At 56.5% G+C, this 18,982-nt stretch overlaps 1 protein-coding gene across 1 annotated transcript; it reads left to right on the plus strand.

The window, feature by feature from the left end:
* The first annotated feature begins 8,785 nt into the window (after positions 1-8,785).
* On the plus strand, positions 8,786-16,598 carry LHX1 (LIM homeobox 1). Its single transcript, XM_027518484.1, has 5 exons — positions 8,786-10,368; positions 12,212-12,438; positions 12,536-12,813; positions 14,171-14,336; positions 14,718-16,598. The coding sequence occupies exons 1-5, from the start codon at positions 10,199-10,201 to the stop codon at positions 15,095-15,097; spliced, it is 1,221 nt and encodes a 406-aa protein (XP_027374285.1). The 5' UTR covers positions 8,786-10,198; the 3' UTR covers positions 15,098-16,598.
* Positions 16,599-18,982: the final 2,384 nt, after the last annotated feature.

Here is an 18,982-nt window from a genome sequence, read left to right on the forward strand (position 1 = left end):
CACACACACACACACACACACACACACACGGCCACACAGACAAATCATGAATCATCTCTGTGGCTGAGCATTTTAGCGTTCAGTAATATTCTCAGAGGCCCAGGGTTTTCAGGCAAATCCCAGGTCTGTGCACAAGGACACTGCATAAATCCCTCCCCTTATGAAAGGCCAGTCTGAGCAGATGGGACCACTCCTAAGTAAACTGTGGAGCCCTCCCCATCTCTGGAGGAGCGGCAGGGGGCCGGCCCTAACAGCCCAGAGATCAACAGAAGCTAACGTTCTCATCCCCAACTTACCTCTCCGAGGGAGGTGTCCGTTTCACCACATAGTCCTCCCTCTGCTCCCCCAAGGGGAAGGCAGAGCCCGAAGGGGACTGGCGGAAATCCCTGCAGAGCAAGTGGTGGCCAGAGTCGGGTAGGCGAAGATGAGCATCGGAGAGCAGGCCAGGGTTGGAGGAGGTGAGAGGCCAAAGGACCCCCTCCAGGCCAGGTTCTTCCTGTGTTAAGTCTGGGGAAATAGCCTCAAAGCAACTCCACTTCTTGATAATCTGCCTCATTAATATTTATTCAACAAAACAGTATGTTTAAGAAGAAGGAAGGGCCAGGTAATTAAACAGTCAGCAGAGGTCGAGGCTTCCTCCACCTCGTTCTCTCTGGCCCCCTACCTGCAGCCTAGGCCAAAGATATATGCCACACCGATTACCACTCCAACCCCTCTTCAGCTCCCCAGGTATGTCAGAAAGACATAAGGCAGGTGGATGGAGAGAGAAAGACAGACCTGGGCACCCCCAGGTGCTCCCCAGGAAACGCACGGACTGTGAAATTACACCAGGGCTGGACAACTTACCACCACGCTGGAACCCTTGGGGTACTGAAATAATTAACTTGCTAATCAGCTACACCTTGCTCTTTCCTTTCTTCCTGGAAAAATAACAATTGCAAATCGCCTTCACATCGGGTTCCTGTGTCAGTCACTTGGAGACAAATGATGCTCTGGAAGAAATACCCTCTTGCCTGCGTGTAAACTGAACCGGGTCCTACCAAGTGAGGCCTCTTCCCCCTTCTCCTTCCCCCTCAACCCCTCGCACCAGGCGTGGAGGGGGGCCTGGGGGAGGGGGACACAGAGACAGAATGTTTCTGGAGGGGCAGAGCTTTTTTTCCATCCACGGCACAAACCTTTGCCATCTCCGCTAAGCTTTCTTGAATTCGGCCCTCTTTAGCCTGCTCGCCGGCGCTAAACAGCCAAGATCCATGTGGAGAAAAGAGGATTGATTAGAACCGTAATAATAATCCCTGGCATTCGTCCGGCTTTAGCGTTTACAAAGTGTTTCCACACATTATCTCATTCGGTCAGAGGAGGCCGGAGCTGGAGGGAATCTGAGCAATCACGTAGCCCAATTCCTGCAGGTTACCGATGGGGAAACTGAGGCCCCAAGAGGTTGAATGTCTTCCCCAAAGGCCACAGCTAAGCATAGCGTGGCCAGGTCCTCATGTTCACTGCCTAGAGACCCTGGGCCGTCTCCCATCCTCTGAAAAGAGGGAAAGGGCGCGATCACCTTTTGGGTCCACTGTGGATGTAAATCAGGAAAGCAGAAAATTACAAGAGTAGAGCATGGGCACCAACAAAAGCCGATCTTACAAGAAATGGTTTGGGGGTACTGGGAGTGGAGGAGACTAGTGAACACACTTCCCCGCTGTCTCTGTCCCCTTGCCTCCCTCTTCTGTCTAGGCTTCAAAATATGAACATGGTGCAGTTTGGGATCTCAGGCTTAATTCGGCCACAGGTCCCCGGGGAAGGTGTGGGACCGGGGGGTGCTTTTCTCGGATTTAAATCTGGCACCTCCACTCCCAGGAGTCACAGCACGAGGGGCTCATGTGTGCACACATGTCCACTCAAGACACTGGATTTAGTGGCGAAAAACAGGCATCTTGATCCTTTCCCAGATCAGATGATTTGCAAATTAATAGCTCTCCACCCCCTCCCCAGGCCTCACACACACACACACACACACACACACACACACACCCCTCCCACCATTCCTGGCTCTGAGGAGGTGAAAAAAAGATTTCTGGTGAAGAGAGACACAAGAGTGGAAAAATATCAGGTAGGGGCAAGGAAGCAAACTGACACTGGATTCTGGAGGAAAACACTTCTCCGTGAGTGGCAGGAGGGTATTTCGACGGGGGTCTTGGCGTTTCCTTGCCCCCGTGGCCCGAGCCCCCTCGGAAGGTAAGCGGTTCCTTTGTGTGTTCGTTTATTACTAAGCCCAACTCTTTTCCTTCTAAAACTCCTTCTTCTCCCTGTTGAGCTGACCATGCTTCTGGATTTATGAAGAGAGATGTTTTAGCAGAAATCCCCCAGAGTGGCCCATCAGCCCTAAATCCCAGGCCCGCTCACCCCCCCAAGACCCCATGACACACAGCATGCCAACACGGCTTCCTCTTGCCTATGCATTAGCCATCCATTGTGGCAACCTGACATCTCTCACACATAAAACCGTAAGAGAGAAATAAAATATCTGTCTCTTGGCGAAAATAAAGCTTTGCCTCCCTCCTGATGTATAGGATATAAAATAAAGCCGCGGCTCCAATAGTGGCTTTTCCTTATGCCGGAGTTGCCTTTGCACACACGGAGACAATGAAGACGGATGGTTTGGGACGAGGCCCAGCCTCCTGGGGCCGCCTTCACCCTGTTTTATGGTCGTCTCTCCCCCTCCTCCCTGTCCGTCTTTTTCTTTCTTCTTCACTTTCTTTCCTTTCTGCTGCGGCTTTGCCTTTCATTTGCCCTTCTCTTTCTTTCCTCTGGAACTTTATTCCTCTTGTTCGCTTTCTTTCTAAAGCAGGGAGACAAGAACCGAGTTGCTCATCTTCCCTGACGCGCCCGCCATCTCTCCCCACCTCCTCCTTCTCCAGACCCCCAACTCTCTCCGGACTGCCAGCCCCTATGACAGATCTTGTTGGGACTGCTTAGGGACCTGCTTTGGTCAAATGTACAAACTTTCCCCAGGGACAATTAAAAATGTATTTAGTGGTGGTGGTGGCGATTTTCCTTTTCGCCCTTGAGGAACTGCCCTCCTCCCTTTCCTCTCCCTCGACTCCGGTGGTTTGTGGATCTCAGCAGTTATTTATTTAGCCTCCAAGGAGCCAACAGAGCAAAGCTGCCACCTCAAAGGGGTGAGAGTTGACATCTACCTCTCAAACCCCAGCCTCAGAGCTGCCTCATCAGACAGATCGTGTGGGCCTTGGGCTCCTTCTGGCCAACTCAGCTGCACGAGGTTTGATTCCAGTGCCTCCAGATCTGCCGAGCCTCGTTCCCCATTCCTGGGAACTAGCGTGCAGTGTGAGGGCAAGAAGAGGGGTCCCTCCCTGGGCTCACACAGAGAGATGGAACTGCCACCCTCACAATCACAAACGTGGTCACCCCCCCCCCCACACACACACACACTTGACACTCCCTCGGTGCACAGCGGCCACCTTTTGTCTCCTCCATCCCAGAGACCTGGCTCCCACCAGGTGTGCCTTGCTCCCCTCTGTGTCCTTCCTCTGTGTCTCCAGAAGCTTCTTCCCATCCCTACCCTGACTTCATCCCTTGGGCTGCTTCCTGACCCATTCAGAACCTCACCTGCTCCGACAAGGGATACAGGATACATCCCAGGTGAGGGAAGAGTAAGTAGTGCCTGGAAGAAAAGGGGGTGCTAGGTCTGGGTTCCTGGGTGAGCAACAGGGAAGGAGGGGGAGCTTTGGTGTTGCAGGCAGAGTCCAGCAGAGGGGCTGTGGGTGGCTTTCAGCCTCTGAAATTGATGAAGGTGTGTGTGTGTATGTGTGTGTGTGTATGGAGGGCCCCTGGTCACCCCTAATTTGAGAAGAGCTTTATTAATGCAAACACAGATGGAGCTGGTGAGGCAGCAACATCTATTGAACTCTGCCCCTATGGGGGGCAGGTCCAGAAAGAACTCAATCCCGGTCACAAAGCTTTGGGGTCTCTCTCTCCACCTGGTATCTCTCCAGATATCAGCAGCGACCACCGCCATTAGGTAAGGGGAGAGAGTCAATTAGTGAGAGGATTAATTACTCCAAGGCACGAGCCCCGTTTGTCTTCCTTACCGGGTGCGAGTGTGTTCAGACGGAGGAACACGGGCACGCACCCAAATACACATTGTTGTCACGCCGTCTTAGACGTTTTATTTATTTGTTGGATTCCTGCCCAGAGCCGCTCACACGCTCTTCCATGGGCTCTGAGTCTCCCACCCAGCAGGCCGCCTCCTTTTCTCCTGCCTCTGATCGGCTGTCACACCCGGGACACCCTTCAGTCCCCCCTAGGCGCCTGCAGGCTCCTGGGCTCTGAGCCTCACTCACCCTGCCACCTTTTTTGTTCACAGGGTGCCTTTCCATTTCTTTTCCTCCACACATTTCCCCCAGTACGTCTTTCCTCCTTTCATCCCCGCTTACTTTTCCACGGTCCTTCTCTTTCCCCCTCTGGGCTTCTACACCCCTAATTCACTGTTCCTCTGCCCTCACCTGTCTTTTTCTCTCTCTCTCCCTGTCCTGCCTCCTCCAGCTCACCCTGTTCCTCCCAGGCTGTCCTCATCCTTTGCAGCGGGGCAGTGCTGAGATCACCACGCTCGACCTGGCTCCCTGCTTGCGTGTCCAGGGTGCCTCCAGCCCTCGTGGGAAGCCCAGTGTTGCTTACCCAGCCCGAGCACACACCATGAAGGCCTGGTCGGGATGCTGCTGCCCTTTCCCGGCCTTGAGGTCCCCGCCTCCCCTCACCTGGGTCTTAGAGACGTGGCTGGAGGAAGGAAGTACCCAAAGGCGCAGCAGGGTGACAAGCCCCCCAAACTTCTCGTCTTCAGTAGTGCACTGACCCTGTAATCTCAGGATTTCTTTCCCGGGAAAAAAAGGAGGTAATACTGATCCCCCAACCCCACCCCACCCCCATTCGCACACACACACTTACTACGTGGTTCTGGGCAGATTGTGAAAAAAAACAAAACTAAAGTGCTGCATGCAAGTAGGTCATTTCCAGGAGAGAGTGTGGGAGTGAGACTAAGGCAACCCAAAGCAGGAGCAAAGAAAGGAGACAGCAGGAGAGGTTGGATCAGATCCCCGGACTCAGGCCGGCTTCCAGGACTCCACCAGTGGTGTCCTCTAGAGTCAGTGCGGAGTTTGCTTGGCCTCCAGGACTATGAGGGTCTCAGCCACGCCGGGCTCACTCCCTCCTCCCTCTCCCTGGAAGGTGGTGGCTGGCTGCACCCTATTGCAGCAGGCCAGCACAGGGACCCAGCCTGCTCCGCTGCAGGCGCCCCCTTTCTTGGCCTTACCGCTGGTTTCTGGGGGGTGGACAGGAGCACAATGGGTGAGGAGGAAAGCAGCCAGGACAGTGGCCCGTGATTAGAACCAAAAGCAATCAACCAAGCTGGCAGACTCGGATCCTTGGGCCTCCCAATCCCTGCATTGGGAAGGAGGTGACATGGGACTTGGAATCAAGGAAGAAAGGGGGTACAAGAGAGGGCACCTTCAGCCCTCCAGCTGCAGGGTGGCTGGGAAGAAGCGGCAGAACCCTTCCATCCCGCGTTCCTAGGGCCAGGTGCCACCTCTGGGACTGGTCTTGAAGGTGATTCTCATAGGACAAACCTGTGTTGTGAATGCCACTTCCTGGGCCCTGTGGGGCCTTTTCCAAGAGCACCTAGGATGAGGTTCAGAGGATGCTGCAGCCGCTGAGCGATGACTGGGCAGCAAATTGCCCCCCGCAGCACCCAGGGCAGAATTTACAACCCTGGCAGCCGAGCGAGTGGTGTGCATGGTGGTGGGTTCGGGAGACGTGGAGAACTTTGGGTGGAAAACGCTTGTGGGACTTGGGGACGCAGGCAGTAGGGGCGGCAGGTGAGGAGGTGACGTTGGGGCTCTTTGCCAAGCAGACAGGGGTTTAAAAGCAGAGCTGAGCTGACAGGCTTCGGAGGCCGCCAATTTGGAAAGCTGGGTCAGTTTTCTCGCCGCGTCTCTGGGATCAATTACATTTTAAAATAAAAGCTCAATGGAAATGGAGGGAAAACACATTAATCTACTGTGCTGTCGCCTTGGAAGCTTTAAAACTGGGCTTAAATTTCTAGAACCAGGAGCCAGGAGGCCCTCTCTGAGTTGCTCTCCCCAACCCCCTGCTAGACTCGCGGGTTAGTTCCCCAGGACCTCTTTACTGAGTCATCTGGACACTGGGGCCAGAGAACCTGTCCCATTCAGAGTCCTGTCCTAGCCCTCAGCTCCCCTAACCCACTATCCGAGCTCAGGGAGGGACCCTCTGTCCCCCTACTCGAGCTCCCTGCACCCCCAAACGGGTGCAGCAACGTCTTCCAGCCCATTCTAAAGGCGGCCGCAGCGGACCTTGGGCTCAGGAAGGGCCGGCAGCCGGGTCCAGCTGTCGCGCTGGAGGTCCCCACCCACCGCCCCCCACTCACCCCCGCGGTCCCTCTACTTTGCATAAGAAGGAGCCCAGCTGGGGCGGGGGCGGGGGCGAGCCACTCGGGACAGGGTCCGCTATAGATTCCAGAAAGGGGCGGTTCACTTGAGCGCGCTGGTGGCGAGAACCAAGACAGCTGGGGGTGTAGGGGAGGTGGGGAGAGCTGGGAGACAGCTCAGAGGACACCCCCCACCCCCACCGCGGGCCTCACCCAGCGCAGCAGGCTGGGAAGGCACCTCTGGGTCCGGGTGGAGGCGGCGAGGACCCCAGCCACGCAGCTCTTAGCGTCTCCCGGGGTACCTGAGTACCGGGTACCACTCGGCTGGTTCTTGGAAATGCACGGTCCGCGGCAGGAGCACAAAGCCAAGTTGCATCTGGCACAACTAGCCTGCTGGGTTGGGGAACAGCGCGGCCCCTCCCCAGCTCCGCCCTGAGCCCGGGCCTGGGAGAGATCCGAGGAGGGTGCTGTTGAGAGAGAGAGAGCTAGCCCCAACGCCTCCCTCCCCGCAGTGGGGAGCCAGAGCCCAGGTGTGTGTGGAGGGGGTGCGGAGATGGCGAAAGGGGCCTCCGATCCAGAGGTCCAGATGGGCGGAGCGCCAGAGAGGCGCACAGCCGGCCTTGGCTCGGTTTCCAACCGAAAGGTGTCGCGGGCGGCAAGGCGAGGGGGCTGCCAGCGGGCCTCGGGGGTGCAGGGCCGTGCGGGCGGAAGCTTAAGGATGGAAAACAGTGTTGGCAGAGTCCTAAAACCCCAATGTACCGAGCGCAAACCAAATTCGCTGTACGGGCTTCCCGGTTCGTTCGAAGAGGGTATTCCATTTGCAAAGAACTGAGTTCCTTGCCTGGCCAGGTTCGTAACAGTTGCGTTTCGGGGAGCATTTCCTCCAACTTAGCTGGGAGAGAGATGTCTGAACCCAGCTCCGCGTCTGGGGTCAAAAAGCCATTCCCCAAATACCGGCCAGACCGGGCTGGCTGGCCGCCCATTTTTATTGCCTTCTACACTTTAGCCGAATGCACCTTCCTAACGCTCCTTCCGCAAAAAAAAAAAAAAAAAAAAGGAGCAAATGCGGGTTTTGCCTAGCCCTGCCACCTTCAGATTTCACTTCGGAAGAGATCCGGGTTAAGCATAGGAATGGTGCTGTCGAAACGAATTTGGTATTTGGTGTGGGCCGCGGAACTAGAGTGATTCTTCGAGGCTAAGACTCTCAGGACCCAGACTCGGCCCGCACTTCTGGGAGAACCTGGCCCCCGCGGGCAGTGGTCCCTAGATTGTACTCCGAGGAAAATGAGGAAAGCATGGGCTCCGTAAGACGCGAACTACCGGAGGCTGTGGTCTGCACTTGTCTGGGGAACCTGGTGCCAAGCTTGTCTGGGAAGCTGGAGCCTGGAAAAGGGGAGACGTGGAGGCCGGGCCGGTTCTCCGCACATCCCCATCCTTCTCAGTCTCCGGGTGGAGTCCCCAGGACGTCGCCGTTCCCTCCGTCACTACCACCCCCACCCCCGGCCGCCGCTATTGCCCCCACCGTTTCCCGCCTAGTCGTTTGTTTTCGTCTGTAAAAGGTGTCTCCGGATCACAGTTTTCTCGCAACTTCTCGCCGGGGTAGCAACTCCTCACCCGAGGCGCTTCCCCACCCACTCCTTTCCTCCCCCCTCCCCGGCGCCGCGCCTCTGGTCTCCCCCGCCCCCACCAGAAAACCGCCGGAATCAACTTTCCAAGACGGCACTGCGGGAAACAGACACCCAGGTCTCCCAGAGCCCCGGAACCTGTGGACTTTGGATGGATTAGGGGAGGGGGCACAGAAGGAGCGACTAGAGGAGAGAGATTCTGCTGCCAAACGCCCTCCCCTCTTCGCCCCTAAAGACACGCGCGGTGCCCGGGGCAAACTTCTAGGCCAAGAAAGCAAGGGTGGCAGTGGGGAGGGACCCAGCACCAGCTAAATTGCAAAGCCAAACAGTGCACCTGGGCCGCCGAGGCTCCCGAAGCCAGCTGCACCCCAACCTCCAACAAGGCTCGATCTTGGGTACCACCCACCCTCAGGGCAGAAGTCTGCCCTCTGCCTGCTCCCACTCACGCGCTCTCTCAGTCTCTCCTACCGCAAGCGACGCCTTACCGGAGCAGGAGGGGACCCGGGCACCTCGTTGCCCGCCGCCCGCACAGCGCAGGGCCGCGGTGGCAGTCGCCACTGATCCTCGAAACGCGGTCTCCCGGCACTCTCCCCAGCCGGGAGATGCAGGATGGTTTACAGAGGGACCGCGAGCCGCTGATTGGTCGTAGGCCGCCGTGACGTCGGCGGGCGCTGCATTAAGGCAAGGGGGCTTCCAGAGCCCAGCCAACAGCCGGGAGCAGTGACCGAGCCGCCGGAGCGGGGGAGAGACGCGCCGGGGCGGCGGACTGGGCCAGGAGACCAGGGACAGAGGGACGCCTGTCCGGGGACAGCCGGCGACAGCGGCGGCCCAGGCCGAGCTGTTCCAGCCGCGCACAACTGTAGCCGCGGCAGCAGGACGTTTTTGTTTTTTGTTTTTAAAGCTCTTCAAGCTACACCCCCTCCCCCCGACTCCTCCCGCTGCAAAAGAAAAAAAAAAAAAAAAGGAAGGAAAGAGGCTAGAAAGGAAACACAGATTTGCTACCCCAACGAAAAACAGAGGGGGAAAGGAAAAGAAAAGAAAGTCCAGAGACTGTGGGGTTTGCACGGAGGCAGCCGGAGCGTGGGCCAAGCGATGTGGGGCTGCGCGCCCAGGAGGCCGCGAGTTGCGACTGGAGCCACGATGCACGGCCAGGCGCGGTGAGGAGCCGGACGGCACCCCCTCTCCGAAGGAGACCAGGCGCGGGGAGGGCTGTCCCGCGGAGACGGAGGCCGCCCGGCAGGCCACTGGCCGAGGTGACAGGGCTGGGGCGGTGGGGAGCGCGCGCGCGCACCTGGCTGCGTCCGCGCCTAGTTGTCCCTCTCCGCTCTCGATTGACAAGAGAACTCTTCTCCAAAAGGGGGGAAACCTAAGCAACGACAACAATCGACAACGAGATCTTCCTCCGGTCCTCCCCTCCTCCCTCCCTCCGCGCCTCGGCCAGCCCCTGCTCCCTCCTCCCCCAGGCCCACCGCGGGCGCCCAGCGCGTCCCGACCCGCTGAGCGATGCCGGCAGTTTAGGATCCAAAGCTTCTCTATTCGCTTGGTTCTTTTCTTTATCGAAAGAGGAGGGGAAATTCAGGTGGCGGGCAACCCGGCACACACACACACACACACACCCGCCCTCCTACCCCGACAAGAGCAGATGCACTTTGCCTTCCGACAGCTCTACCTCAAGCCCGAGAGAACTCAGCGGCGCTTTCCCCGCAACCCCGGCCAGCCGCGTCGTCCTTCTCCGACTCCGGTGTGTTTATTTATTTCCGTTCCCGTCGCCGTTTTCGGTGACCTTCACTCCTCCGCGGGCTCTGGGCTTGAAGAGTCGCTTAGCTCGCCCGCCTGAGACTCTTTTTCTCGCCCTGCGAGCTGCAGCGGCGCTGCTGTGCCCCGGAGGCCCCGGGACTGCCCGGCTGCACACTTCTCCGAAGCGGCGCCCCCCACTCTCACGCCCCCATCAGCCTTCCTCCCTGTCTTTGATTTTCCGGTGCGGGTTTCGGTTTGCCCCGCCAAGTCTGTGTCCTCTTTTGTGGAGAGGCTGGGGAGTTCCCGCCGGTCGTCTTCGTGAGTCATCTCCTCGGCTCTATCTTGCGCTTCTCTCTCCGGGCCTCACCCGACCAAACCAAAGACCATGGTGCACTGTGCCGGCTGCAAAAGGCCCATCCTGGACCGCTTCCTCTTGAACGTGCTGGACAGGGCCTGGCACGTCAAGTGCGTCCAGTGCTGTGAATGTAAATGCAACCTGACCGAGAAGTGTTTCTCCCGGGAAGGCAAGCTCTACTGCAAAAACGACTTCTTCCGGTGAGTACTTCTTCCCTCGCGCGCCGCCTGGGCCGCTCCTTCCCCGCGGGCCCTTCCCAGCCGGCTGCGGATCAGAGGTCAGCGTGGCCGCGGCGACCCGCGTTGGGAGCTGCCTTTGGAGAGGGGCAGCTACGTCCCCGGGGGCGGGGGTCCCGCCTCTTGGCCAGCTGGCGCGCCCTGGGCGCCGAGGATGTGGCCTGCTTTCGCCCTGGAAATTGTGGGTCCGGGCTTGGCTGCACGTGCCTGGGAAGAAAAAGAGTCTGAACTCGCCTCGGAGCGAGAAGCTCCTCCTGGCTTGGAAGGAGGTAGCTCAGCCTCAGAAGGTGTAGCCCCGCGTCCTATCTTTCCCCTAGCAGATCTGTCCAGCAACTGCATTCTTCCTGCCTCCCCGGTTGACTCGTCCTCCAGATTGAGCTTAAGCCCCGGCTAAACTGCATCCCACTACCTTTTCCGTCCCCGAGAAGTCTTGGCGGGAACCGCAGAGCCTTTGGCATGGCGCGTCCAGTCGCCTGCGGTGGCAGCGACTGTGAAGAGCTCGGGCCCGGGGGCCTATCTTGCACGGCCCAGGGTCTTCCTGACACCCGATGGGCCGACCTGGCCACACTACTTGCACTGGTAGCCTGTGAAGTGCCGGAGGCTGCAGCCTGCAAGACGACCTTCCCGGGCTGCCCGCATGGCCAGCAGGTTCGGCCTCCACGCAACGCCGACCTCGGCAGTGAGGCGAGGGCTCCGCTCGGAGCTCTTCTGGGCTCCGGCTGCCACCGCAGGCCACCTCCTTGTGGAGACCTGGGGGAAAGCGGAGACCTGGCTCGTTGGAGCCGGAGAAGCCTCCCAACAACCCTGCTCCGCTGAGCATTTTAACTTACCACCCTGCCACCGAGTCCACACAACACACAAACCAACAGAACTGGAGCAAATTCGAATTGATCCTCCTTTAGGCCGGTCTGAAATATCCGTTTCCTTGGCTGACTTAGTCTCTGATTTTCTCTGAGTTTGTGGTGACAGATCAAACTGGGGGACAGAGGAGGGGTTCGAAGCCACCCAGGTGGCTTTGCCCAGAGGACCCGGAAGCGCTGTCCCCGGTGCATCCCGGGGATGCGCGGCCCTGGTGGCGGCGGCCCACGGAGCAAAGTGCGGTCCGCTGGTATTGCCGAGAGGAAGCGCAGGCTGGGCCTCTGGCCTTGGCCCGCAGTGCCCGGCCTCTGGCTACTGGCGAGAGCCGAGCGGGGCAACGGCGAGCACCGCAGGCTGCCAGTGGGCCCCAGAAGCCTGCCTCCCGCGAAGCGCATCCCGGCACCTAGAGCCGCGACGCGGTCTAGCTTGAGCCGACCAGCCGGACTTTGGGCTGGAACGCGGCAGCGCCCAGGCTGTGGCCGTCCAGGCTCTCCGCGGCTGTTTGTTACCCGCGGTGGGACTGGGGTTCTTTTTCGACGAAAGAGGCAATGCATAGAAAGCGGCGGTGCTTGGGACGCGTTAGAATGGAGATCTAATTTGGTTTTTTGAATCTAATCGGAAAATCGGAAAAGTGAGGGAGGTGCCCTCAGAGCTTTTTGTCTCTGGGACAAAACGGGGCAGGAGGCTAGGGGTGGCGGCGGCTTAAGCTCCTTGCTCCCTCATTGTAACCATGTGTATTTCCTCCCTGACTTTTCACTGGCACCCGCGCTCTCTCCTCCTGCGTTCTGGCCTGCTTAATCGGCATTCTACCTCTCTTCCTTTTCGGCTCTTTCTCTCTTTCTCTCCATACCCCTCCCCCCATTCTTCTTCCTCTACTGTCTCTATCGCCTTTCTCCTGCCCTCTGGCTTCCCTCGGCCCAATCCCACCCGAACCCCCCACCCCCCGCAGGTGTTTCGGTACCAAGTGTGCTGGCTGCGCACAGGGCATCTCCCCTAGCGACCTGGTGCGAAGAGCGCGGAGCAAAGTGTTTCACCTGAACTGCTTCACCTGCATGATGTGTAACAAGCAGCTATCCACCGGCGAGGAGCTCTACATCATCGATGAGAACAAGTTTGTCTGCAAAGAGGATTACCTAAGCAACAGCAGTGTCGCCAAAGAGAACAGCCTCCACTCGGGTGAGGACCTGATGCCCGGCTCCTTCCGGGTGCGTGGGTCTCGGGGGAGGAAGGCCCGCCACTGGCTGCTGCTCACCTGTCCCTTTCCTCTCCCCAGCCACCACGGGCAGTGACCCCAGTTTGTCTCCGGACTCCCAAGACCCGTCGCAGGACGACGCCAAGGACTCGGAGAGCGCCAACGTGTCGGACAAGGAAGGGGGCAGCAATGAGAACGACGACCAGAACCTGGGGGCCAAGCGGAGAGGGCCTCGCACCACCATCAAGGCCAAGCAGCTGGAGACACTGAAGGCCGCCTTCGCTGCCACACCCAAGCCCACGCGCCACATCCGCGAGCAGCTGGCTCAGGAGACCGGCCTCAACATGCGTGTCATCCAGGTCAGGGCCGAGCATGCCACTTAGTTCCCTCGAGGTGCAACCTGCAGGTTGAGCCTGGGGGTGGGGGGTGGGAAGCAGCTTTGAGGAGCAGAGCGAGTCCCTGGAGGCTGGCAGAGGGGAGGGGAGAGGCCCAGACACCCCTACCCGGCTCCGACTTTGAAGTCGCAACAGAAGTGTAGGGCATCTGGAATTCGCTAAACCTCCTCCTCTTTCCGGTCCAACGCAGGCGACAGTGGTAAGGATGGGAGAGAGACGGGGGAGGGGGAGCATGAGGCGGGAGGAGGGGGCACCGTCCGGACGCGGCGATGAGAGTACCGACCTATTTTTCTGTCCTCCCACCCCTATCCGGGAGGAGCCGAGCGGTCGCTGTGCATCCCGGGATTAATCCGTGGTCTCAATCCATAGTCTCCCTCGGTGTCCCCGCCCCAACTTTGTGGGTCTCTGGCTCCAGTTAAACCAGCCCCCCCGCGCCCCCCCCCCCCCCGCCAGCAGACCTCCCCTCCAAAGAGAGGTGGGCTGCCCAGGTTTGAAGGGAAGGTGGTCGGCGGCAGTCAGTTCTGCCGCGGCCCTGCCTGAGTCGCCTGGGGACCGGAGACGGCCATCCAGGCAGCTGCGCCGGTGCGCGCTGTGAGATTTTGAACCTGCGGGTGGTTCGGCCCGAGTCCCGAGCCCAGGGTTAGGTGTCCGGTGCCTGGCGGTTCTGAGAGTCCATGGGGAGATGTGCCTGGGAGGTTGTGTGCAGTAGGCGCACCATGCAGGCTGCCCTCCGCGGAGACGCTCTGCTGTGCGCTCTTAGGCGCAGGTGAAGGGGAGGTTGCTTGGTCATGTCTCTAACAGTGAGAGGCTAGGGACGAGTATGTCTGGCACTGGGAGATCGTGTGTGGGTGCGGAAAGGAGGCTGTGGGTTTTGGTGTCACTGTTTTCGGGAGACTCAACAGGAGGCTGTTTGGACCTCTGTCACTATCATGCGGGGTGGGGGTAGGGGTGCTGCCAGGGTCCGTGAAAGGGAAGCCGTGTGTCTTTGGGGAGGTTAAGCGCCTCCGCGCGTACAAGCTGCAAGTGTTTCTCTGCGATTGTTAGAAACAACTCCAACTGTCTCCTGTTGGGCAGGGCGGCTTGCCCAGGTACCCCTGCCGGGAATCCTGTCCACCCTTGGCTCAAGGGCCACCCCGCGTGGTTCTACTCGAAGACACGCACCCCCCCCCCCCCCACACACACACCATATACAAGACACAAAACACACAGCTGGGAATCCGCTAGCTGGGAGGTGGAACGGTGAGGGGCCAGGAGAGGCCGCACACCCGAAAAGTCGGAGGTAGGGTCTCCAGGGCCTCACCCCAAGTCGTGTGTGCTTCAGGTCTGGTTCCAGAACCGACGCTCCAAGGAACGGAGGATGAAGCAGCTGAGCGCGCTGGGCGCCCGGCGCCACGCCTTCTTCCGCAGTCCGCGCCGAATGCGGCCGCTCGTGGATCGCCTGGAGCCGGGCGAGCTCCTTCCCAACGGGCCCTTCTCCTTCTACGGAGGTGGGTGCGCGGGCCGGGGGCAGGACGCGGGCAGGCCCGGTTTCGTTTCGTTGGAAGCGGGCGGCAGCGCGGAGGCGCTCCTGGCTTTCTGCAGGAGAAGCGGAGAGGGCGAGAGAGAAGGGTGGAGGCTGGGGAGGAAATGAGGCGAGGCAGTAAGACCGGATCGAATTCCTGGTCCTGAATGAGGCTGGTGGGCACAGAGGGAGCAGCTCCCGCGTTTGCACCCGGGCTTCCTCCGTGCGCCCAGCCGGGCAGGGGAGCCCGGCGAATGGAGAGCCCCGGCGTTGCCCTCCCCAGCCCCGATAGCGCGCCTTCGCGCTCGGTCACCCCGTCCCGCCCGGGGCCCCGCCCTGACGTCCCCTCTCCCCGCCGCCACCGCAGATTACCAGAGCGAGTACTACGGGCCCGGAGGCAACTACGACTTCTTTCCGCAAGGCCCCCCGTCCTCGCAGGCTCAGACGCCGGTGGACCTGCCCTTCGTGCCGTCGTCCGGGCCTTCCGGGACACCCCTGGGTGGCCTGGAGCACCCGCTGCCCGGCCACCACCCGTCGAGTGAGGCGCAGCGGTTCACCGACATCCTGGCGCATCCTCCCGGGGACTCGCCCAGCCCCGAGCCCAGCCTGCCCGGGCCTCTCCACTCCATGTCCGCCGAGGTCTTTGGGCCCAGCCCACCCTTCTCGTCGCTGTCGGTCAACGGCGGGGCGAGTTATGGGAACCACCTGTCTCACCCCCCAGAAATGAACGAGGCGGCCGTGTGGTAGCGGAGTCGCGCACGGCCCGCGGAGCTCGCGGTTGTACAGAAATGAACCTTCTATTTAAGGGGAAAAAAAAAAAAAACAGGAAAAAAAAATAATACACAAAACAGAAAAGCAAGTCATCCCCCGCCCCTCCTGCCTCCAGCCTCGGGGACCATTTTCCGTCTGGGGAGACCGGATGGGAACGGGGGACGCGAAATAGGATCCGGATCCGCCTGGAGGTAGGACGGGGATCCGAGCGCTGGCTGGCAAGGTGCAAACTCGGGCACCGGCGGCGAATCCAGACCTCTCCCCACCTCCCACTGGACCCGGATCCTCGGACCGACGCCTCCGGCGTGAGCTTGGGGCCGGTGGGCCGCAGAAAAACACCCACGGCAGCCGCAGGGGCGGCCAGTCGGGTGGGTGACGCCCGGAGCCGCGGGGAGGGAGGCTGCGCCCGAAGACAGTTGAGCTGGGCGAAGCGGCCAGGGGCGCTCCGGGCCGGCCACGAGACATCTCAGGCTCTGAGACATCTGTTAGAGTTGTCTCAGAGTTCAGCAACAGCGACCACAAACTCTTATAGCTTCAGAAACGCCGACCTGCTGTGCATCAGGTGGGACTATATATATATATTTTTTGTCTATCTGGGATTTTTGGTTTTTTTGTTTTTGCCAAAATTGCAAAATTCTAAATGTAAAGCCCTCAGTATCAACTCTTCTACCTTCACAAAGCTCTACACACACAGACACACGCAGACACACTCGATACTATGGTCTCCAGCCAGACCTCTTAGTAAAATGACTTGAACATCAGCTGTACAAAAGAAGTATTCTACCTTCACAAACACACACACACAAAATTAAAAAAAAAAAAAGACTATTGAACTAAAAACAGTCAACTGTTTACGTATAATGTTAAATTCAGGAGTTCAGTGTTTTACTAATATATTCTGTTTTGAAACCTCTTGTTCAAAACAAAATGTTTTGAGCAATTAACCAAAATTGTTCATTTTTTTTTCCCTGTAGATGTTCTGATTTGCAGGGCTCACAGCTCACTGTGCTAGTATGTAAAAAGGTGTTGTTTACACAAGGCAAAGAGAAAACATGATATTCAGACACTTGCCAAATAGCATAATTATAGCACAAATACTGTAAAGGTGCCTGGCACCACAACCTGAAGAAAGTGTTAAAAAAAAAAAAAAGTGTTACAAGGTTTAAAAAAAAAAACATCTTTGCTAATTTTTAGTCCTGTTGAACATTCATGGAATTGTTAATATGACTTATATAGACCCACACAGGTTTTATTTTTGTGTCTTTAAAATAAAAGTCCAGAATATTTAAATTTTATGGTCAAATATGCAGTCAACAGCTGCTACTTTTTTTCTTTATAAATTAAATTTCTCATATGTCTTTTATTGTTCTGATAAACCTAAGCTTGTGTGACCTCCAGTGCATATTAGACCATTCACTGTATGAAAGGAAACATGTTGAATAAATTTGTGAGTTTTTAATAAAAATAGAAAATCTGATGTTTAGATAATCGGTGTGTTATTTTATGTTTTGACAACTAGCATTGACCTGTGATGTGATGGGGAGTGGAGTGATCCCTCAGAAACCAGGAGGAAGAGAGATAGGACTAGGGGGGACCTGTGTTCAGCTTGACTGTGGTTGAACCCCCTGGCTAATGCCAGCCACGCTTTTCTCCGTGCCTTCGTGCTGTTATTAACTACAGATTTGCATTCGGTGGATTGTAATGGATACATCTGAAGATATGTTTGTTGATAAGTTAATATAGAATTGGAAATAGAAATCAAATCCATGGCTAAAAATGAGTGGTTTCAGTCTGTGATTAAGCATGAGACCCCACGCCCTCTCTCCTTTCCCCCTCTAAACAGGTAAAACCTGACTTGTGAATGTCAGTTACCTGTAAATAGGTGGTTAGAGGTGGTATTTTTCTGTTTCATTTCCCATAGATAATCCTGCTTTCTAATTTGGTGGTTTGAAAGATAACATAAAATGAAGGTACAGCACAGCTAGAAATGAAATACTTTAATCCCTTTCACAGAACTGATATGAAACAGTTGTTTTATAGTATTTGTTTCATTTGAAGTTCCCCAGAAGGAAAACTGTTTTGCTTGGCACAAGATACATATTACTTTCTCTGAAAGATGAGCAAAAAAAACCAATACAGAAATCAAATTTCAACGGAGAGTTGCCAATAGGTTCTGAAAAGTAGTTCAACCTCTTCCAAGCCTTCAATAAACATGGAAGGAATTTAAATATTTTATCTGCTGTGAAATACGTGTGTGTGTTTTACTATCAGACACTACTTAGAGTTCCGAAATTTCTTTTCCATAATCACCTAGATTTCAGTCTAGATTCTTTATTTCCGTATTAAAAAAAAAAAAAGGGTTTATTTGAAATGGTGTGCAATTTCCAGTGTTTTCATATTTTGTTAAGACACTACCAAGTGTATCTTTCTTGCTAAGAAGGCTTTAAAATAAGCCATATTTCACTGCATCCACATGACAGCTTATCCAATGAGGAGGACTATCAGGGTGGAATCTGACAGTGTTCTTTCAGAAATCCAAATTTATGAAATACTGGGAAGACTTTTGAAACTCCTAGCCTCTGCATGCAGCACATTTCTTTATCTATTTTGTATGTAATCACTGGATCGCCTTGTTTTTGCCCTTTTAGCATTTATATACATTAAATCATAGCCAACTTATTCATTATAGCCAGCCTCCTTTAAAGACATTCATTTAACTCAACGTATGCTCATTGGGAAGCTGCATTTTCCTATCAAGCCTGCTGAATTATTTAGCAGTTTCATTGTGGAATCGGGTACTTGATAAGAGGTGTTTTAGAGTTGGCGCTCCGTGTGGATGCACTTCTCTCTGACTCGTGGATCCCAGCAGCAGCTTAGTCTTTCCCACTGGGCGCTGTATCCAGAACCCTAAGGAGGCCCTGGACAGGTGGCAAAGTTTAGCAGTCAAATTTGCAGCCGCCCAAGAGGGGGAGATCTAGGAACGTCAAGGATTGTTCTCGTGCCCATCAGAGCTGTGCCCCCCACCTCTGGCTCTGAGGTGCAGAGGGGTCCAGCACCATCCACAGCATGTTAGGAGCTCCGGGGAGATGCCTTTAAGGGCAGGAGGGGAGCGCCGGATGGTCCCCTTCCGCCCTGAGAGCTGAGATCGCAGTCTCTTCTCCTTCCTGGGCTTGGCAGCCTGGTTTCTCCCCGCAGCCATCTTAGAGCCGCCACCTCTAGCCACCTGCCCTCAGGGTTCTAGCCTGCTCTGGGTGAGGGAGGCAAAGCTCACCCACCTCTCTTTTCCAGAATGGGGGCAAGTGGGAATTGCTTTGGGGTGAGACGAGGTAGGGGAGGAATATTGGACAGGCACTGGCAGGGGCCTGGGACCCTGGAGAGTATCTGAGAAGAGAGAAGGGTAAGCACCTGGTTTCCCTAAACTCTTGAGCTCCTGGAACAGACAGCTGATTGGGACAATGGGGTAGGGGTGATATCCAATGTCACCCTTGCCTATCGTCTGCCCTTCCTACATCTGTCTGCCACTTTGCAGCTCTGAGGCAGTAGGCAGAGGAACTGTGAACTGGGAGACCCTCTTGACTGTCTTCTCCAGAGAGGACTGTTCTTTTGGGAGCATGCGCCCATTTATTCCTTTGCCTGTCCTCATCTCTTTTGCTCACATCACTAGGGTTTACATTTACTAGCCAGGGTTTACCTTTTTTCTAAGAGGTAGAGTCTTTAAAAACAGCCCCTGCCGTTGTCCATCTTCCATCTCCACTTCCACCCCCATCAGGAAACCCCTCCTCCCTTCTCAGGAAACCAGAATCAAGCCAGGAGGGCCCCCAGAGAGGGGTTTTTAGAAGGTTGTTGCCTCGTGCATCTCCA

The sequence above is a fragment of the Bos indicus x Bos taurus genome, chromosome 19, assembly GCF_003369695.1.
Source record: "Bos indicus x Bos taurus breed Angus x Brahman F1 hybrid chromosome 19, Bos_hybrid_MaternalHap_v2.0, whole genome shotgun sequence".
Classification (NCBI taxonomy): domain Eukaryota; kingdom Metazoa; phylum Chordata; class Mammalia; order Artiodactyla; family Bovidae; genus Bos; species Bos indicus x Bos taurus.